This window comes from Saccopteryx bilineata, chromosome 3 (assembly GCF_036850765.1).
Source record: "Saccopteryx bilineata isolate mSacBil1 chromosome 3, mSacBil1_pri_phased_curated, whole genome shotgun sequence".
NCBI lineage: Eukaryota > Metazoa > Chordata > Mammalia > Chiroptera > Emballonuridae > Saccopteryx > Saccopteryx bilineata.
In genome coordinates this window covers 233,119,397-233,142,533 of record NC_089492.1, presented here as the reverse complement: position 1 = coordinate 233,142,533, position 23,137 = coordinate 233,119,397, and the positions used below count along the sequence as shown (strand labels likewise).

Here is a 23,137-nt window from a genome sequence, read left to right as displayed (position 1 = left end):
GAATCTTTCTTTAGTCTTCACGGGTTTTTTTTTTTTAAATAAAGGCCAAGTTATTGCAAAATGTCAGCTAGGTAGGTAGGAAAGGCTTTGAATCTAGATATGGGTTCCAGGCAGGGGACCTGAAAACCTTACAAAGCCTTATATCACACTATTAGCTCAGGGAAATATTTCTCACCTTTAACAGGGAAAAGGAAAAATTCCAACAGAAAGATAGACTGGCTGTACTGAACAATTAGATGAAAGCATGACTTGAGATTGTTAGCATAAGCATGATTCTATTACAATAACCGAGTAGATAGTTTAGTGGGAGTTTTTTAGTCAAATAATGTAATTTTAATTATAAAATTTTTTTTGAAGTTACATAGTATTCCTACAAACCATTTAGATACTCTAGTAGTTAATAAAGAGGAAAAAGGGAAATAGTTTAATCAAATTTAAAATTTTACAAAATAAAAAGGAGAATCAAATACAGAAAATGTGAACTAACATTTACAAAAGACCAATTAATTAATGCTCTTCAAGATTCTCACTAGATACTGAAACACTGAAGGATCAAAAATATTTCATTATTAACATATGCTAAAATGTAATAAATACCACACCAACCTTAAAACCCAATGTGTCAGGGAGCAAACTCTTATATATTCTGCATAACTATAATTGTATTTAATTTTTTTAAATCCTGCAACTTCTGCTCTGGCCGATTGGTTCTGCGGTAGAGCATCAGCCCGGCATGTGAAAGTCTCAGGTTCGATTCCCAGTCAGGGCACACAGGAGAAGGGACCACTTCCTTCTCTCCCTCTCTCTCTCCTTGTATCCTGCAGCCATGGATCAAATGGTAGCAAGTTGGCCCCAGGAACTGAGGATGGTTCCATGGCCTTGCCTCAGGTGTTAAAAATAGCTCAGTTCTTGATAACATGATACAAAGCGAAATAAGTAAATCAGAAAAAACCAGGAACTGCATTATTCCATACGTAGGTGGGACATAAAAGTGAAACTAAGAGACATTGATAAGAGTGTGGTGGTTGGGGGGGGGAGGGGGGAAGGAATGGGAGAGGGAAAGGGGGAGGGGGAGGGGCACAAAGAACACAAGGTGACAGAGGACAATCTGACTTTGGGTGATGGGTATGCAACATAATTGAACGACAAGATAACCTGGACTTGTTATCTTTGAATATATGTATCCTGATTTATTGATGTCACCCCATTAAAAAAATAAAATTATTAAAAAAAAAAAAAAAGAAAAACACCTCTAAAAAAAAAAAGTAGCTCAGTTGACAAAACAACATCCTGTATGGGCAAAGCATCCCCCAGTAGGGGGCTTGCTGCGTGGATCCCAGTTGGGGTGATTGTGGGAGTCTTTTTCTTCTGCCTCCCTGCTTCTCACTTAATAAAATAAATAAAAAATAAAATCCTGCAACTTCTAAATAAATGACAATCACAGAAATAAAACTCACATGAATAAACTATAATTAAAACCACCAATATACCATTGAAAGGCAGTAGATAAGTCCATATAAAAATTGAGAAAACTCATTATGTATGTGTATGTCTCTCTCTCACACACATACATACATACACATAACAGTCTCAGCATTAATGTTTACATAGTGAGCTTCTGAAAGAAGAGCACGCCTTCCTAAAGAAACAACTATTGATAATTTGTTAATACTTATTTGTAGTTTAAGTTTGAAATATTCTCATTTATGTGTATGTTTAAAACAATGCAATAGTTTTCTATTTATTCAGTCCTTATATTCAGAATCTTATCAGTTTTAGAACAGAGGTGGGAACAGTGACCTGCTTTTTCAAACATTATATCCCCCAGACATGACTAATTTGAAGCTGAGCAAATTGCACATAATGGGCCAGGGATTCGGGTTTAGGATTTTAGTTGCTGCACTCTCCTTTCAGGGCGCATGCCCCGCCCCCATCACCCTGCAGCTTCCTCTCCAGGAGCAGCATTCACCAAACATTAAATCAAAGGAAATTTATTTTTTAAATATTTTCTGCAGGCTGATTTTTAAGAAGGATAAAGAAGATTAAGCTATTTTTTAAAAAATTATTTTCCTTTCGGGGGGGTTCTTTGGATTTTTTAAATGAGTTTTAAATACTGAAGAAACTAGCCACTTAAACCTGACCAGGCGGTGGCGCAGTGGATAGAGTGTCGGACTGGGATGCGGAGGACCCAGGTTCGAGACCTTGAGGTCGCCAGCTTGAGAACAGGCTCATCTGGTTTGAGCAAAGCTCACCAGCTTGGACCCAAGGTCGTTGGCTCAAGCAAGGGGTCACTCAGCCTGCTGAAGGCCCACGGTCAAGGCACATATGAGAAAGCAATCAATGAACAACTAAGGTGTCACAACGAAAAACTGATGATTGATGCTTCTCATCTCTCTTCGTTCCTGTCTGTCTGTCCCTATCTGACTCCCTCTCTGTCTCTGTTAAAAAATAAAAGAAAAAGAAACTAGCCTCTTAAAAAACCTTTCCAATACATAAGAAAAAAATCAGATGCAAGATTTTATAATGGCTCAGTTTTTACAAAAGCAGAGCATAATTCAGAGAATTTCTTTATTTAGAAATTAAATTTAATGGGGTGACACTGATCAATAAAAGTACATAGGTTTTGCCTGACCAAGCGGTGGCGCAGTGGATAGAGTGTTGGACTGGGATGCAAAGGACCCAGGTTCGAGACCCCAAGGTCGCCAGCTTGAGCATGGGCTCATCTGGTTTGAGCAAAAGCTCACCAGCTTGGACCCAAGGTCACTGGCTCAAGCAAGGGGTTACTCGATCTGCTGAAGGCCCATGGTCAAAACACATATGAGAAAGCAATCAATGAACAACTGAGGTGTCGCAACGAAAAACTGATGATTGACGCTTCTTCTCATCTCTCTCCGTTCCTGTCTGTCTGTCCCTATCTGCCCCTCCCTCTCTCTGTCTCTGTTAAAAAAATAAAAAAAGACTGCCTGACCTGTGGTGGTGCTGTGAATAAAGCATAGACCTGGAATGCTGAGGATCCTGGTTTAAAAAAAAAAAAAAAGTACATAGGTTTCAGGTGAACATCTCTATAGAGCAGTGAATTTTCAAATATGTCAAATTAAGATATTGCTTTCCAGAGCCTTTTTGTAAAATCTCATTAAATATCTACCAGTATACAGACACTGGCACAAGAAAAACAAATAACACACACACACACACACACACACACACACACACACACTAGCTTGGTTCCAAGAAGGCCACTGAAGCAGGGGAGTGTTTAAGCTGGCAAACCAAACCCCAATCCCTATTTGCTTTTTTATCTAGTGCTTAAAATTTCCCCATCAATTCTAGAAGGTGGCAACCAAGCACCAGTCTATCACGTAAAATTCTCTTAAGTAATGAAAAATTCATACATTTTATAACTGAAAGAAACCTTAAACTCATTAACCTACCAACAAAGAGAGTGAAGCCTGTTGGTTAACTGATTTGCCTGGTCACTTTGGGGTGCATGGTTTGTCATTGCTGTTTGGGGTATCTGTTTCTGTTCTCTTTATCTGTGTCTGCCGCACTTTTGCCCTTGTAATCAGGAGCTCTGCCATCTAATCAGGAGGATCTGAATAGATCCTCCCCTTCCTTGGTTGCCACAGGACATTTCATCTGGGACAACAGTGATCAAAAAGGAACATACATTATGGCCAATTCAATGCTAAAATTTCACTTTCTCCCTTGAAGTATTAGAAAGACTTCAACATCTGAGAGGGGGGAGTTAGTTCTCTTCTCACTGGGGAGAGTGGAAGAGGAAGTTTCTGAGCTTTATTTCAACTTTCCAGCCTCCAAACTGTTCCTTCATCTACTGACTCTACTCGTCCACTTCATTCAAGGTATATTCTTTGCTTAGTTCCATCTGCTTTCCAATTTAGGGCAGTTTGGTGGAAAAACATATCACTTAGCTTTTGTTGATATGTATGTTCTCATGTTTGGGTCTTGTAGAATACCCAAGCTCCTAGGTTTCTTTAACAGGAAAAAAATAAAAGAAAAATTCTCTAAATCAGGTCTTTTCAACCTTTTCCAACTCTTGGCACACAGAAACTACTGAAATTCTGTGGCACACCAAAAAATACAATTTTTGCTGATCTGATTAAAAAAATAGGTATAATTTTGAGTCACACTGGTCAGCTATTGTTTTGTTGGTTCTCATTTTTCCATTTGACAACCAAAGGTAATAAGAGGTCAGTGCCCCTGATTAAATAGTCAGGCATTGCCTGTTTTTAATTTTTTTTTTTGCACCACACCAGTTGAAAATTGCAGCTCTAAATGGATGAGATACAGGCTAAGTCACTGTTCAAAGTGTTTAACATGGACTGAATTCGTTCTTTTCAGTCTTCCAGCCAGAACTGGGGACGTAGCAATGACAGCTGAGGAAGAAGGGGAGCTAAAGAGTAAATTTACACAACAGTTTCCCCCAAGAAGTGTTATACATAGATCTTTTCTTTTTTTTTCTTTTTTTTTTTTTTCCAGAGACAGGGAGTGAGTCTGAGAGAGGGATAGACAGGGACAGACAGACAGGAATAGAGAGAGATGAGAAGCATCAATCATTAGTTTTCCATTGCACGTTGCAACACCTTAGTTGTTCATTGATTGCTTTCTCATATGTGCCTTGACCGTGGGCCTTCAGCAGACCGAGTAACCCCTTGCTGGAGCCAGCGACCTTGGTTGGGTTCAAGCTGGTGGGCTTTTGCTCAAACCAGATGAGCCTGTGCTCAAGCTCGCGACCTCGGGGTCTCGAACCTGGGTCCTCTGCATCCCAGTCCGACGCTCTATCCACTGCGCCACCGCCTGGTCAGGCAGATCTTTTCTTTTTTTAGAAAAGTTGAACTTGTGGCAGAAGCCGTCAGTTCCAGACAGGTGGGATGGCAGGCTCTGCTCAGTGTAGTAGGGCCCTGACCCCTTAATCCAGAGATACCTGATGGAAACTGACTTTTCATATCTTTCTCCTGAAATGAATTGTTTTAAACTGAAATAAAACTCGTCATCCCTCCCCCCCCCCCCAAAGTTAGAAATAAAGCATTTTATTCATTGAAGAGAGTCTAATTACAGTTAGAATCTATCACTAACTTTTTGAGACCATTACTAAGTATGGTCCTTAACCAAGTTCTCTGGGAAAAACAACCTCTGGCACCACTGACTCCAGACAAACCCCTTTTGAATGAACAACTGTTCCAATCTCACTGCAACTTTAATGTCCACCAGCCACTTCCCAGTGTCCTTGAACCATCTCCTCAGTACTAAGATTCCAGAAATTATACCAATTCCAGAAGTGACCTAAGAAACACAGAGCAGTGGATGATGGGCTCTTGAAGGCTAGGAGATCAGCTTTAGAAAAAGAAACATACACCAACAAACACCAGGGAACTATGTGTAATGGTTCACTGCCTGCACAAAAACCTCAAAGAGGATGAAGGTCAGACAGGGATAATAGGCCAATTTAATTCTGAAAGCACAAGGTGCAAGAAATTTTAATTATGGTCTGCCTCTGAAATCACACAAGATCCAATGGCATCTAACTGCAACTGCTCATCAAGGGGGACAAGAGGTGTAATTGTAACCGCGGCATAATCACTGTGAGGGCACAGGGAAGGCTGCCTTCAGCTCCCAGCAGAGAATGTATTAAGAGCCTAGAAAAATCCAATACAAGGAAACATGGAGATTGCACGTAGCTAAACAGGAGCTCATAACAGAAAGCCCAAGTGGAGTGTGTGAGTATGTGTGTGCGTGCGCGCGCGCGCCGTGTGTGTGTGTGTGTGTGTGTGTGTGTGTGTGTGTGTGTGTGTTTGGGAGAGGGAGGAAGGGTTCCAGGAATAAAACGATTAAGCTGTTTGGCCCAAATTGAAAATATGAGCTTGGAAAACTCTGGCCCCCTTTCTGCTTTGTGTGTACCTACAGTGAGAAAGGCACGATCTGCAGAAATTTCTCTCCTCGGTGAAGCTTCACCCATTCTCCTTTGTTTAAACAATTAGCTTGAATGTTACAGTGATTTACAGAACCAGACTCCCTTTAATTTGTTCCCAACAAACCCAAGTCTGGAGACATAATCGCCACGCACACGTCTCGAGGTGCCCAAGCTCTTCATTCCTAGGAAGACTGCGACGTCTGTGCCGCGCCGACTCTTGCAAAGGGAAAGCCCCTCCATGGACTTTCCACTCCGCAAAGTTTTACAAATCCGCGAAGTATGGAAGGAAAACTACCCATCCGCGCTGCAAAGTTGGCGGTCAAGTTTGTGGCGGATGTCCTAAATCTCGAGGGCGAAGGGGACGTAGGTGTTTGGAGAGGCGGGAGAATGGATGAAGTTGGAGAGACAGAGAAAATAAAAGGGAATTTTCCGAGTGGAAGGTCCACGAGACTATCTTCTTTATCCGGAAGCCTCTTAGACTCTGAGAGGTCCGGGCAGTGTGCGCCAGGAGAGGTCTCCTTAGGGCGGGCACAGTGTCGGGGGGCCCGGGGAGCTGTCACTTGCGCGGGGCTGCAGCGGGGGCGGGGGAGCTTTCCAAGACACCAACGGAGTACCAGGGACTCCAGACTCACCAGCTCTCGGGGCTCTGAGAAGTATGGGAGGGCAGATTCGAAAGAGCAGGCCAAAAGCAACACCTTTCGGATACGCTGTTCCCCTCCGACCTCTCCAACTTCCCGCAGCGCCAGCCAAAGACTTTCTTCTACCGCACTCCTCCCCATCCCGCCTCCCAGCACTCCGCACAGACCTTTTGACTACCACGGAGGGGGGAGGAGGGTGGCGGTGGTGGGTGGGAGAGGGTGCAGCGAGGAAGCAGAGGGCGCGAAGGTCGGGACCCAAAATACAAACTCTCAGCTCCTGGCCAAGACGACCAAATGCTTATACACATGCCAGGAGTACAACCCTGTAACAAGGCTCCGGGTTTGCGCCGGGCGCAGTTCCCCGACTCTACTGTTATTCCTAATAAAGTCGGTAACGTTGCCCTCTGGAGCTGAATGGGAGGAAACTCAGAGGAAAAAGGGGAACGCGGGAAAAAGCGGGGGTTGGGGGGAAGCAGCAACCAACTTTGTAACCCAGCGCTTCCTCGCGCGATCCGTCGCCATGCTTAAGATTCCCACCCCCGCCACCCCCCTCCTTCCTTTCAAGTGGATACTGAAACTAGGCCAAAACTTTTTCCCCTCCTTTTCTCTTAGCCACTAGACTGGATTGTGCCCCACGGAGCCCCATGGAGCTCTGCTTTCTTAAGCACAATAGCTGGACTAATTAGATCATAGAAGCAAGACAGTGATACTGTAACAAGTAGCCGGAGAGGCAAAGAGGGAAGGGGCCCAAAAAGAGAGAAAGGGGGGAAAGTTTGGAGCTCTTGCACTTACCAATCAAGCCTCCCACCAGAAAGGCGATGATTTGAAACACAAGCAGAATCCCACCAACAATGCATAGCTTCTTGGTGCTCATGTTTTCTATAATTGCCCCAGCCATTTTTGCGCCCCCCTTTTTCTTTTCTTTTGGAAATAAATGTTTTAGGGTGTGCTTTTTGCTCGCTCTCCTCTCACGATCCCTATTCCCTCGCCTCCTTTTGGGCGCTGCAAAACTTCAGGGGTGCAGGAGCGCGGCGAAGATGGGACCGAGACGGTAGGCGCCCTCACGGATTTCCCCGGCGCAGCCGGCTCGGGTTCCCCCAATGCCCGGAGCTGTGATTGTGGCCGCTCCGCCGCCTGTGGACGCTTAAAGGAGCAGGGAAGCGGATCACATGACGCCGCCTCCCTCCCTTTCTTCCTCCCTCCCTCTCGCGCTTCCTCCCTCCCTGCCTCCCTCCCTCCCTCTCTTCCTCACCCCCTTGCCCGCTAGTGCGGGGCACCGAGCTCTGGCGGGGGTTGGCGTCCCGCTCCCAAATCTGGCAGGCAGCTCGTCCCGCTAGAGGCTGCTGTCGTTTTGGGGTAGAGGTTGTTGTTAAGTGGGTTTCCCCTACTCCGCCTTTACACGTTTCGTTCTCTGGTGCGAGGTTTAAATCACCCGTGGATAGCTTCACAGACCTTTAACTTAGGCATTGACTTTAGGAAATGGTCCCCATCCCCCAACTGCTAGCACTCTTTTAGGAAAGAGAAGAATTTTTTAAAGGGACCCAAAGATGCTTAAATCAAAGAATAGTGATGCGGGATAAAGTCTCAGCTCAGCTTCCTTCTACCTGATCCTAGCCTCGGTCATTGGGCACAGACTCAGCTAAATGTCCCCATGGAATCCCCTGAGGGACCCTGCGCTCCAGCCAAATCAGACTACTGCGCCTTACCACAGTATACCCCACTCCGTGTGCTTCTAGGGTCTTGACCTTGGCTCTTGCTAGGGGAGGGGGGGGAATTAATTCCATCAGAGTTTTAAACATTTGAAAACCAACTCGTCTGAAAAATCTTGCTGTTTTTCCAAACCACCTTCACTTAATATCTCCGGGAACTAAGCCCCTATAGTTCCTGTTTACATTCTTAGCTTCTATTGTAAGGACTTGTGAGGACGTTTGTCTCCAGCACAGAGCCTAAACTCCTAGATACAGACCAAGTTTTATTCATCTTTGTACCACCCACCATGATGCCTAACAAAATTCTAGCTCTAGTAGGTCCTCCATAAACTTTTGTTGACTGAATAAATAAGTGAATGTGAAAGCAAGCCCACCGTTTGCATTTCAAAAACCTAAAAGAGACCTTTGATTTAGATCGTATACATATTAAGTTGCAATGTTTGTTCTCTCTTAGTGAGGATATATTTATATTTATACTTAACTTCCAGGGAGAAAGAGGGGGAGGGGACTCTAGAGATTTCCTACTCTATCAAAACTAAATTCCTGGACCTCATTTTTTTCTGTGTTTCAGGCTAGCACAACACACATTGCCCAACAGACCCTGGTCTGGGAACCTCCCTTCTCCATTCCCATGCATGCTGGGCTGCGCCATCCGCCACTCCTCACATACCTGGTTTCATGCCCCTCCTCTCCATCTGAACCCTCCTCATTGCCTAGGCAATATCCCAAGTTCTGTCTCCTCCTGTACTCTGTTTCTGAACTTTCATTGTCCTCATAGAAGATGCCATGTGGGTTACACATCATAGAGGTGCTCGTTTCCAGAGTTCAACTAGATACTTCATAGGGACTAGTACCAAACTTTATGCATATAAAACTCCATTTTCTTAGAATTGAACAGTTCTTAATAGTTCTGGATACATTTTGCTATTTATTCATTCTTTCCAGTAGTCACTTATTAAGCACATATCCCTTTCCAGGCTTGCTTTCCTAAGCCCTGGGGGTGCCAAGATGTGAAAGCACTTGCCCTTGTCTTGGGGTCTAAGCTTCCAAACTAACTGTTATTCACTGAGTAGTGATTAACAACCTTTACTCTGGAGTAGTCGGGAAGAAGAGAAAGAATTCTTGTCAACAGTAGTGGTCAGAAGTGCTTGACTGGTACCCAAACATACATAGACCAGTGGGAGTTATTTGCTTTCCTTTCTTACCTTTTCAGAAGATTATGTAATTTTTTTTATTTTTCTGACAGGAGGAGGTTCCAGGGCATCATAAATAGAAACAGTGTCCTTCTCATCTCTGTTGAACTCTAGTTAATTCTGCATTCTGTGTTCCCATCTCAGCAAGCTGCTAACTTCCACATATTTAAATAATAATGATGCCTTAGGGTTAGAATTTTTTTTTAATACCAGGAGATTGTTTGTTTGTTTGTTTGTTCATTTTATTTTTAAAACTAAAGTTAATAGGATTCATCAAGATTTACTCTTCATTGATACTACTTTTCACTATTTAGGAAGAAAGAAATGATGTCCTGTGTGCTTCAAATATGAATTGGATCTATAAGTGATTCCTGGCTAGTTGAATAGGCTTATTTATTTAAGGTTAGTGAGCTCCTCAACTCCCTTTTCTGTCAACTGTCACAACACACTCCATCCCCTTGGCTCTCAAATGTGTCCTCAGAGTAACTGACCTAACTCTTTAAGGTCTAGAAATGAGAGACTTGGAATAAAATTCTAGTTCCTTATCAAGGTGATTATCTATTTTGAAAGGGCATTTGTTATTTAACATTTTAATTAAAAGGAAATATTTCTAATTGCTAACCAGTGCTTCTAACTTGTGTGAGATTACCAATATTGCCAAACTGAGGGAGGGTCAGACATATGCAACATCAATCATAAGGAACTGCTTTTTTTAACATTACAGTTTCTAGTATGTATTTTTTAAAAGTAACTGTTGGATTCTCATCTTCCAAAGGAGTAACACAGTCCAGTAGAAAAGAGCATGAGTGTTTGAGTGGTCTGGATCTGAGAAAGAGCCTAGCTCCCAGCTCTGCCCTTTGCTATTGTGGCCATGGGCCATTACAGTCACCTACCCACTCCAAGGTTAAGTTCTCTCATCTGTAAAATGGAGATAATAATAGTACCTAGCTATGGTGTTCTTGTAAGATATTAATATTATGATTAAGAACCCTTAAGGAAGATCAATAATCATGTAAAAAAAACTATATAATAAAATTGCTCATCCATTGGTTCTTTCTCAGCTCTAAAATTTTATCACGCTATAATTATTTTTGAAACATACTCTAACTTACAAGGGGGCTAATAAGGCCAAAATCTAGTATTGAGCTATGAACAGCATTCAGTGAACATTAAATATAGAAACATTTCTAAAAACTTCTCCCAATCGCTAATAAAACATGTGTTTTGGGTTACCAGGTAGATTGTCTCAGAGAATAAGATAATCCAAGGATGCTCTCCAACTTTGCAAACAAAATTAATCATTTCAACTCCATTTCACTTGACTTAAATTGGACATCCTGATTTACCCATTGTTTATTTGAAGATTTTGACATATGGAAATCATAATGATGTACAGTGTGTATTTATTGAATGCATGAATGAATAAATGTATAATAAGCAAGTAACTAACTGAAGGTGGATTAACTGTAACTCCTCTCCCCCTGACCCCTATGCCCCATTCCTATACAGCATTTACTGACTAAATGCCTATCTGGCACATATATCTTGGGTCTTAGTTTGCATCTACATCTATATATGTAACATGTCACCCACCCTTGGCTTGCAAGCTCCTTAAAACTAAGAAGAATATGACCTAAGCCTTTGTCTCTTACAGTCCCAGTATATACAGCACCTTGCACAGAGGAGGGCTCATTTCCTGAAGCTGAGAAAGCCCCCTTTGGAAGCCAAAGGCAGCATATCATTATCATCATTGCAATAAATGTAATGTAGAGATCTGAAAGAATTGCATATACCTCTTCAAACACATAATTTGCTTCCCAGAGGGACCTAACAAGAGTAATAATCTCACTCTGAGGCCTCTTGTTCTTATAAATAGCTTTTATCCATAAATGGCATCTCTGTCATTGGTATTTTCTCGAAGTTAATGCCTGTGAATGTGAGAAGATGCTTTGGGTTCACACTCTATTATTCAGTGTCACTTTTCTTTCTCTGTTTTTCTCAATAGATAGGTAGGTAGATAGAAAGAGAGAGAGAGAGATAATAGGTAAATAGATAAAAGAATACATATACAGTCAGAACTTCTTTTAAAATGCTATTCTTTTTTTTCAAAAGGAGCCACCCATCACCTTTCTCTCTATGAGCTCCTTTGTCTTGTTTTGTATGTAAATGCAAGACCTTTTCTAGCACCTTCTTTTGCACACTAACTTGGTTCAGATCTATTCAGAACCCAGGGCTGGGGAAACTGGCTCTTACCACCTGATATTTAAATATGATTGTTTCATAAATATCCCACACCCTCTCCTATTTTACACATCAGCACTCACCCTGAATAAACTCCGTTTCACCTTTTCTTTAACATCACATATATTTCACACATTAGGCTTATTCAGTCACAGCTTTAAGTCTTTCTAGTTGTGTATATAAATCTGAGAATACTATTTAGCTTTTTTAGAGTTACTTTTCTCATTTTTTTAAAAAAGATGCTAATACCAACCTCTTACATTGTGGTGAGCATTTTAAAAATGTTTTAAAGTTCCTCGACATATAAAGCCTGATACAAAGTTGGTACTCAACACGTTTTGCTTGTCCTAAGAGGGAGGTTTCTGTTCCCAAATAGCAAAACAAAACAAAGAACTCTAAATTTCCTAATAATTGTTTCTTATGAAACTGCCTCTTTGAACCCAGGCAACTTGGAATAGGCAGGTAAAAAACACTTTATAGGTTTCCAGAAGCCAGTTGTGGGAGGCAGCTGACATCTCAAAACAACTAGCCAGACTCCTGTTGTTTCCCAGGCTTGAGAGAGGCTGCAGCTGAGAGCTGGGATGCCTCCAGATGCACACCTCTAAGATGGCATGTGCTGTTTCTGGTGCAGAGGTAAGAAAATGGGTCCTTCCCTCTGCCAGTTTCCTTGGCATAAGCCTAATGGGGTCTGAGCTGACTGATCCCCTACCACCACCCCCTGCCATACCCTCATAACTACTTTCCCTCCCTATCTCACCTTGTACTTTGTCACACTCATAAGCTTCTCTCCATCTGCTCCTGCCCATGGAGAATAGCAGTGGAAGGAAAGCCTGAACAGGCCAAGATACACCTGCTCTGTAGAGCAATTCTGTGATATGCAGACGATAACCAACACCAAGGCACAGTCAGCAGAGAAGTTTTGTTGAATGAATGAATAAATGATAAATGAATACATTCCAGTCCCTGGCTATCCAGGGAATCAGGAAGCCCTCCCCTCAAGATGGCCAGTAAAAATATAAGGGGCTCAGATTTTTTTTTTTTTTTTTTTGTATTTTTCTGAAGCTAGAAACGGGAAGAGACAGTCAGACAGACTCCCGCATGCGCCCGACTGGAATCCACCCGGCACGCCCACCAGAGGGCGAAGCTCTGCCCACCAGGGAGCAATGCTCTGCCCCTCCGGGGAGTCACTCTGTTGCAACCAGAGCCACTCCAGCGCCTGGGGCAGAGGCCCAGACCATCTTTGCTCCAATGGAGCCTCAGCTGCGGGAGGGGAAGAGAGAGACAGAGAGGAAGGAGAGGGGGAGGGGTGGAGAAGCAGATGGGCGCTTCTCCTGTGTGCGCTGGCCGGGAATCGAACCCAGGACCCCTGCACGCCAGGCGGACGCTCTACCACTGAGCCAGCCAGGCTGGGCCTAAGGGGCTCAGATTTAACCTCAGCCCTAAACCACCTGGGGTGAGAATAGACCCTGAAGTGGGCCAATCTGTACCCCATGCTAATTGTGAATTAGCTCAGACTTATCACTAAGTAGCTCAGCACGAAAGATAATTTCTAATAAAAAACAGCTTCAGGCATCTATATGTAATGTAAGAAAGTAAAGGTTGTGTGGGGATAAAATACATGAAAGTCAAGGACCTTTCATATTTCCACTTTGCATTAGATAAAGGAAACTGGGGTGGCAGGAAGTGAAGACGGAAGTAGTTCCCCAAATATCAGATTTAACGGCAGCTAATAGGCCTTAATAATAATGTCAATAATTATAATAAGAAGAAGAACTTACACTGATTGCTTCCTAGGTACCAAGCACTAGATTAAATTAAACACTTTACATATATTATCATCATTAATACATACAACAGTTCTATGGAGTAGGTAGTCATTTTATTATTAAAGAAGGAAAGCTAATTCAGAAAAATGAAGGAACAATCGTTTTATCACACTGCTAGCAAACGAGGGAGTTCAGATTCTGAGATAGATACAATACACCATTCATTCAACCACCAAATATTGATTGACTGCTTATGAATGCCAGGAATTGATGATCATGCTGGGGAAGAGTAGTTGGCCCAACAAAGGCCTTGCCCTCGTACAGCCTGCATTTAGAGGGCCTACTGACCTGGCAGTGTGGCTCAGCTGCTTAGAGCATTTTCCAGATCAACAGAGGTTGCTAATTTGACTCCTGGTCAGGGCACACACAGAAACAGATTGATATATCTGTCTGTTTGTATGTCTCTCTCTCTCTCCCATCTTCTCTTTAAAATCAATAAATTTTTAACAAATTTAAGAAAAAGAGCTTGTCTATGTGGCGGTGCAGTGGATAAAGCATTGGCTTGGGATGCAGAGGACCAAGGTTTGAAACCCCAAGGTCTCTGGCTTGAGCGTGGGCTCACCCAGTTTGAGCGTGGGATTGCTGGATTGAGCATGGGATCATAGACATGACCCCATGGTCCCTGGCTTGAGCCCAAAGTTCGCTGGCTTGAAGCCCAAGGTTGCTGGCTTGAGCCTAACCTCACTGGTTTGGCTGGAGCCCCCACCCCCCATCAAGGCACATATGAGAAAGCAATCAATGAACAACTAAGGTGCAGTAACTACTATGAGTTGATGCTTCTCATCTCTCTCTCTTTCTGTCTGTCCCTCTCTCTCTCTTGCAAAAAACAAACAAACAAAAAACAAACAAACAAAAAAAGAATTAAGAAAAAGAAAGCTTACTACAGAGCCTTACTTTTTATCTCCTTTATGTCAGTTGTGCCCTTTGAACTGAACAAAGAAAGAAACCTGCAGGGCTGTGGAAATGAGTAGAAATCACCTCCTTGCTGTGCCCCATGAGCTCTCAGGAGACATTCATTCAGAAACTCCTTTCCTGCCAATTCTGAGACAGGCACTGTTTTAGTGTTTTTTGGCTACTCCTTTGTTCATACATTCAATTCTGTTTCCTTCCTCAGCACCTTTCTCCCACTCAGATCAAACTCCCTCCAATTAAACCTTAAATCTTTGCAAGTCTTTCTGTGCAGGTTTTTTGTCATTAAGGCTTTTCCAAGTTGAAGATCAATTTTCAAGACAAATGACTCATGCAAGTAATTGTTAAGCACAATTTCAGAACATTTTAAGGACATCCTTGAAGAATACATGTTAGCAAAAGACATTCAGGACACAAAATTAATTTTGGTTTAGCTAAGCTAGAAACTGATTTCTAAAATATTTTTGTTTATTTTTTTGTCATGGATGAATTCCTAATAAAGACCTTCTTTAACAAAGATTTCAAGTTGCTTTATCAACATTATTCAACTTAATATAATTATTTTTTTAAGATTTTATTTATTCATTTTGAAGAGGGAGGGGAAAAGAACAGGAAGCATCAACTCCCCTATGTATCTTGACTGGTGAGCCCGGGGTTTTGAACCGGCAACCTCCGTGTTCCAGGTCAATGCTTTATCCACTATGCCACCACAGGTAGGCTAATATAATTTATAAGGGTAAATTTCCCAACTATTTTTTTATTTTTTAAATTTAAAAATTTGATAATTTAAAAAAAATTAAATTTAACATCTCCCTGGGGGAGGGGGGGATGCATTCAGGGTGACACTAGAATCTATGTAAATGCAATAAATTAAAATCAATTAAAAAAATCGGCTTTGAAAAGAAAAAATAAAAAAGAATCCCCAGTCCTTACAGCTTTCTGAAAAAAAAAATTTTATTGGGAGTGACATTGTTTAATAAGATGATATAGGTTTCAAGTGTACATTTCCATGACACATAGTCTGTATATTGCGTTGTGTGCCCACTAGTCAAACCAAATCATTTTCTGTCATCATATATTTGGCTCTTTTTACCCTTTACTACCCCCTAACCCCCTTCCCTCTGGTAACCACCATACTGTTGCCTGTACCTATGAGTTTCAGTTTTATATCCCACATATGAGTAAAATCATATGCTTCTCAGCTTTTTCTGACTAACTTATTTTACTTCACATGACATCCTCAAGATCCATCCATGTTGTTACAAGCAGCAGTATTTCATTATTTCTTACTGTTGAGTAGTATTTCATAGTATATATGTACCACATCTTCTTTATCCAATCACTCATCAAAGGACAGTCTACTTGTTTCTATGCCTTGGCCACTGTGAATAATGCTGCAATAAACAGGGGTGCATATATCTTTGCAAATAAATGTTTTAAAATTTTAGGCATCTACCCAACTTCTGATACATATCTTACCTTTTTAAGAAATCTGATACAAGAAGCCTGAATGATTTGACTGTACTTTTCTTCATTTATTTCATAAATATATTTTATGTGTTTACTATATGCTAGGTGTCTGGCAATTACTGGGCTACACATACAAAAGGAGCAAGCTTATCATTTCAGATATGTAAAAGGACTCTGTTACCCAACATGGTAAGTCTTGAAGAATCACAGGTGTAAGAGGCATGAAGGAGACCTCAGATCTAAGAAAAAGACAGAACAAGGTGTTCTCCTTGGGTGGGTACACAGGGACTTCACACTCTGGTTCCATTGGCTCTCTGCAGGGTCGGCATTGTGTAGTGGTGATGAGTGTGGTCCTGGAGACGGACTACCTGGGGGCTGAATCTGGCTTTACTACTTACTCGTTGTGTGCCTGGACTAGTCACTCTGTCACTCAGTGCCCTCATCTATACAATGGGAATAATAATACTCTCCCCAAATATGACTGTCATGCAGATTAGATGGGATAATTTGTGTCAAGTATTTACAATAGTTCCTGAAACTTAGTACGTTTAATGTGTTTGTTCAAAACAAACAAAAAATTTTTCCTCTTCTGCCACTGCCACAAAAATGCCTTGGGTTCTGTTCACTTTCAACATCTTGCTAAATCCCCAAGCATCACATGTGGTTGAGCATATATTCATTAGTAATTAATGTTAGTATCCATTATTAATTTATTAGGCATCTCCTATATGCCAAGTACTGTTGCATAATTATGGGAGGCAGTATGATAAGCAAGGATTTAGCATTAAACAGATCTGGGTGAAATTCTAGGACCTTGGACAAGTAACTTGAGCTCTCAGAGCTTTAGCTAAGTCACCTGTAAAATGGAAATAATGGTATATTCACAAAACCTGTGGGGAGGATTGAATATATTCGGTGTATAAAGAGCTTAGCAAGGTGCCAAGTATTTTATAATACTAAATAATAAGAAGGAACTAGAGGAGGGGTAGGATTATTGTAAAGGCAATACCCATTATTTAGTTAGAAAACTGAGGTTCAACTGCTGCCTTCCCATTCTGCACTGTTCAGGGACACTTTTTCCCGTGTTCCAGGTTACCCTCAACTCCAGTTTCCTGAAATCCTTGTTGACAACTCCTTTCATTGAATAACCCACTCCTAGCAAGCAATCCAGCTATGGTTTGGAAAGAATGGGATACTAAGCCTCCAGGACTGCTTGTTGAAACTATCTTTCAGGTATCACACATACTTTAAAATACTTTTTGATCCTCTTCCCTCCTAAGCAGATGTACTCTCTCCCTTGGGATACTCATAAAGCCGTATTTATTATGGCCCTTCACACATGCTACCTGGTATTGCAGTTATCTGGGCACTTGTCATGTATACCCCACTAGATCACAGTTGTGTTTTCTTTCATTTCTTTTTAAGATAATAGGGCTGTGTTTTGCTTGAAAGTCTTTTTATTTAATTCCAGTAGATCCCACCCAGGCTCTGTAGTGATACTTCCAGATCTTTGCCTCTTTATCTCCTTCTCAAAACAGATGTTCTATTTCACAGGGGAAGTCGAGGGAACGAGCCAATCAGGTCATCTTCCAGACTAGTTGTTTTTCTATTTCAAGGAAGTAATGACCCACCTTTATACCTTTATTATGGTCTTAGACCTATTTTAGAGAGTTGGCCAGCATAGCCTCAGGTTAATGGTATGTGCTTTGTTGAATCCTTGACTTTAGGGTGAGAGTAAGGATTAAATGAGTCATGTACAAGGTACTTACTAGATAGGGTACTTAGCACATGATATCAACTCAGTAAATGTTAACTACTCTTAATTACCTTCTATGACTTGTTTCTTTGATGATGATCTTTCATACCTTTTCGCAATATTACTCTCAAGTCTTCCTCAAATAAAATATATCCTTCTCAACCCTGCATTCTACATAATTCATCACTCACTGGATTTTTGCCTTTGATTGTAAATCAAACTTCTGAAACAAACTGCACATTTGCTAGTTTTATAACCTCTTTTTCCATTCCCAGCCTGACCCTCTACAGGCAATTTCTATTTCAGACTTTACATTCCACTGACTCTGCTCTGCCAAAGCTCACCAGCAACCTCTTTGGTGAGCATTCTACTTGATGTTTCTAAAATTTAACACATCTCATTTGGGAAAAATCTCTCCCTACTTTATTCTCAGTCTTCTTCCTATTTTTCTCTCTCTTTTTTTTGTATTTTTCTGAAGCTGGAAACAGGGAGAGACAGTCAGACAGACTCCCGCATGCGCCCGACCGGGATCCACCCGGCACGCCCACCAGGGGCGACGCTCTGCCCACCAGGGGGCGATGCTCTGCCCCTCCGGGGCGTCGCTCTGCCGCGACCAGAGCCACTCTAGCGCCTGGGGCAGAGGCCAAGGAGCCATCCCCAGTGCCAGGGCCATCTTTGCTCCAATGGAGCCTTGGCTGCGGGAGGGGAAGAGAGAGACAGAGAGGAAGGAGGAGGGGGGTGAAGAAGCAAATGGGCGCCTCTCCTATGTGCCCTGGCCGGGAATCGAACCCGGGTCCCCCGCACGCCAGGCCAATGCTCTACCGCTGAGCCAACCGGCCAGAGCCCTATTTTTCTAACATTCCTTTCTCTCTCTTTCACTGGCTTCATTTCCTCTGACCATTCCCTGAATGTTAGTATCACTTTATTTATGTCATCTCTTCTCATAGGGTGGGTGGGAAAGTCTATATCTTTAGACCTCATTTCTTGACCAAGGGCTTCCTAGTCATCTCTGCTTTTAAAAAAGCATGCATTGGCCTGACCTGTGGTGGCGCAGTGGATAAAGCATTAACCTGGAAACACTGAGGTCACAGGTTCAAAACCCTGGCTTGCCTGGTCAAGGCACATATGGGAGTTGATGCTTCCTGCTCCTCCCCCTTCCCTCTCTCTCTCTCTCTCTCTATTTCCCCCCTCCTCTCTAAAATGAATAAATAAAAAAAATTAAAAAAAAAAAAAAGCATGCATTTCCAAATCAACCAGATGTCTTCCTATCCCATTTAGTGGCTTAATGTTCCAACGATTTGCCCAAGTTACATATTTCAAAGCCATCCTTGATTCATTACCCGTACATCAATCAGTTATCAAGATCAGATTCTATTGCCTTATTCATAATGGTTGGCCTCTCTTCGCCATCCTCCCAACCTCTCTGCAAGTCCAGACCCTCATCATCTCTTCAACTTAGACTATTGAAGACCTTTTGACCTTCTGTATCAGATCTCCAGTCTCTGGTTTCTAACTATAGATAATTCAGTCTGTACACAGTTTTAAAAGTGTAATCATTATAAAACACAGATCTGTCTTCACTTTCTGTGTGTAACTGCAACATCTTCCCACTGCCTACAAATGAAGCCTAACTTTTAAAGTCCATATATAGCAAAAGCTCACTGAGCTCTCCAAGATTTAGATGCTTGGGACTACCTTTTGTTCCCAGACTCACCAAGGCACTTCTCTGTACCTAATTGTATATAATTCTCAGTCTAGCTCATGTCTTTCTCCTTATAACATGATCATTGGGATAGACAAGTTAACCCCTAAAATAGTGCCAGTGAGCTGTAAATCCACAGTGTTCCTCTTCTTATATTATCTATTTTAAAGTGATAATTATCCAGAGACTCAAATAGAGACCTAGAAATCATCCTAGATGTCTCCTTTATAAATGTAGTCAACAGATACTGAGAATACAGTGTGTCTGTAAAGTCATGGTGCACTTTTGACTGGTCACAGGAAAGCAACAAAAGACGATAGAAATGTGAAATCTGCACCAAATAAAAGGAAAACCCTCCCAGTTTCTGTAGGATGATGTGGCAGCATGTTGTCATGTGCAGATGATGATGTAACACCACGTATACAGCGGAGCAGCCCACGACCATGCCAGTCGAGATGTGGACAGTACAGAGGAAAGTTCAGTGTTCTGTGGCTCGCTAAATTCGAATCCGTGACCAAAGTGCAACATGAATATCGGCACATTTATAACGAAGCGCCACCACATAGGAATAACATTACTGGGTGGGATAAGCAGTTGAAGGAAACCGGCAGTTTGGTGGAGAAACCCCGTTCTGGTAGGCCATCAGTCAGTGACGAGTCTGTAGAGGCTATAAGGGATAGCTACCTAAGGAGCCCTAAAAAATCTGTGCGTGAGCCCACATCGAACTGCACTGAATAGGTATGAAACTGGGAGAATTTTCCTTTTATTTGGTGCAGATTTCACATTTCTATCGTCTTTTGTTGCTTTCCTGTGACCGGTCAAAAGTGCACCATGACTTGACGGACACATTGTATTATCTGTCAGGCATCTTAAATAACATATTATAATAACACCTAACACTTATATCATACTTATTGTGTGAAAGGCACTGTTTGAAGTGAGATAGAGGATAGATAATATAAAAATATAACACAGAATTAAAATAGTATAATAAAAATATATATGTTTTTTCAAATGGTTGTGGTGTGGATTAAATGTTCTAAGTGTACTCTTGTTCATGTGACAGAGAACATTTAATCCTCACCACTACCATTTGAAATGCATACTGTTATTCTATTTTAGTAATTTACCCAAGATCACACAGCTAATAAATAAACACTGGAGCTTTACTTTGGACCCAATCACGGTAGTACCAAATTCTATAAACTTCACAGTTACTCTCTTCTGAATCTTCTTTGATTCAAATAACCATAATAGTAACATCCTTTAAGGTTTTCTATGTGTCAGGCACTGCTCTGTATATATTAAATGTATTATTTCATTCAATTCCCACAACACCTTTTATGTAAATGACTTTGCTTAAAGAAAGCCAAATAAATATTCAAACTGAAAACATAGAAAAATCTGGAAGTGAAAGCCAAATAAAAATTCAAACTGAAAACATGAAAAAATCTGGAAGTGAATATTCACTTCAAAAGGGTATGCATTGCCTGACCTGTGGAGGGGCAGTGGATGAAGTGTTGACCTGGAATGCTGAGGTTGCTAGTTCAAAAACCCGGGCTTGCCTGGTCAAGGCACATATGAGAAGCAACAAGCAATCAATGAACAACTAAAGTGTAGCAACTATGAGATACATCTCGCTTCCCTACCCCTCTCCTCTCTCTGTAAAATTAATAAATAAAAATCTTTTTTTAAAAAAGGGTATGCATTTACTCTTCTAAAAGTCTTGTTTCATAATTCTTTGGAATTTTAGATTTCTTGTATTATTTATCACAAATTTTCAAGTACTCTTTAGATTTATTTATTTATTTATTTATTCATTTTAGAGAGAGAGAGAGAGAGAGAGAGAGAGAGAGAGAGAAGGGAGGGAGGAGCAGAAAGCATCAACTCCCATATGTGCCTTGACCAGGGAAGCCCGGGGTTTTGAACCGGCAACTTCAGTGTTCCAGGTCGATGCTTTTACCCACTGCGCCACCAAAGGCAGGTCAGGCTCAAGTACTCTTTTAGTATGAGAATGAGAGCCTCTTTATTCATTTGACAATCCATTCATTCAGCAAACATTTATTGAGCCCTTACTATACACAAGACACTAAATACTTCAATACTTCAGAGAATGTTTCTTCTCTCAGAAAAATAAATATCTGGTGGGGAGATGAAGGAGGGTATCGGGGGGATAAATAGTAATGGACTAAGACTTGACTTGGGGGCTGTGAACACACAATCCCGGTGTACAGAGATGTGTTGTAGTGTTGGGTGGCCGAGACCTGTATAATTTTGTTAACCAAGAAATTTACCTCAATACATTCAATATTTTAGAATAATAAAAAAAAGAAATATCTAGAAACTGAAAACATTAAAAACACCTAGTACAATGAAGTATGACATGTAGAACTACAGAGAGGTTAAGAGGACAGACCTTAGAGCCAGATAGACTGTTCAGAGCCTGACTTTGCCACTTACTTCCTGTGTGACTTTTAAAAATTTATTTAAACTATGCCTCATTTTCCTTTTTAAAAACCTACTTCATATGATTTCTGTCAAGATTTTAAGTATATATATGTTTATATATGTATATGTTACATGTATATATATGTATGTTACATATATATTATATATATATACACATGTGTGTGTGTGTATATATGACTTTGATCAGTGCTTGGAACATGGTAACACTAAGTAAAGAGCAGTTAGAGTTAGTAGTAGCCATGGTGTTACCATGTAAGGATACACTGGCATTAGAAAACAGGAATGAAGGGAGTACATAACAGAGAAAGGAAAGGAGCTTAGATGAGTCTCTAGAGCAAAAGATAACTCTAGATGAGTGTTGAAAGATGAGTAGGTGTTCTCCTGCAGAATATATATATGGGCAAGGTTAAAGTCAGGGAACAGTAGATCCTAAAGCTCATATATCTGGCTGAAAAGTGGGTATAATATGTCTTTGTCTCCAGCATATTGCATTAGAAAGCTATAGCCATGGGAGATAGGAACATAACAGGGGTGGAGAAATGATGTTCTCTCATCTCTCTTTTTTTTTTTTTTTTTTTCATTTTTCTGAAGCTGGAAACAGGGAGAGACAGTCAGACAGACTCCCGCATGCGCCCGACCGGGATCTACCCGGCACGCCCACCAGGGGCGATGCTCTGCCCACCAGGGGGCGATGCTCTGCCCATCCTGGGCGTCGCCATGTTGCGACCAGAGCCACTCTAGCGCCTGAGGCAGAGGCCACAGAGCCATCCCCAGCGCCCGGGCCATCTTTGCTCCAATGGAGCCTTGGCTGCGGGAGGGGAAGGGAGAGACAGAGAGGAAAGCGCGGCGGAGGGGTGGAGAAGCAAATGGGCGCTTCTCCTGTGTGCCCTGGCCGGGAATCGAACCCGGGTCCTCCGCACGCTAGGCCAACGCTCTACCGCTGAGCCAACCGGCCAGGGCTCTGAGAAATGATGTTCTCATTATGGTCATAGATCTTTGAAAGCTATTATTTGAAAGCATGTTTATTACTGGACTGGGAATAATAACACCTCCTCCTATGTTTGGAAAGCAGCAATTCTGTACAATTTTAAGTTAAGATACTATCTCAGTAATCTTCACAACATTAGAGGTTTGGCCAATTATAATTACTACCATTTTTCATATGGGAAAGGGGGGAAAGGCAGAAATCCAGGATTGCTCGAAATGTTATTGATGGATCTAGAAATGGGTCTCTAATTAGCCGTTCACGAAAGTGTCCAAAATAACAAGATCATACTAATTCCATACATGAACCC

The 23,137-nt window shown here is 41.6% G+C and overlaps 1 protein-coding gene across 1 annotated transcript in view; it reads right to left on the bottom strand.

Moving 5' to 3' along the window:
• WLS (Wnt ligand secretion mediator) overlaps window positions 1-7,709 on the bottom strand; it is a 112,739-nt gene extending 105,030 nt beyond the window's left edge. Inside the window, exon 1 of the mRNA XM_066268914.1 lies at window positions 7,360-7,709. Coding sequence (XP_066125011.1) covers window positions 7,360-7,465 — 106 coding nt within the window. The 5' untranslated portion in view covers window positions 7,466-7,709. The remainder of the gene's footprint in view (window positions 1-7,359) is intronic.
• Window positions 7,710-23,137: the final 15,428 nt, after the last annotated feature.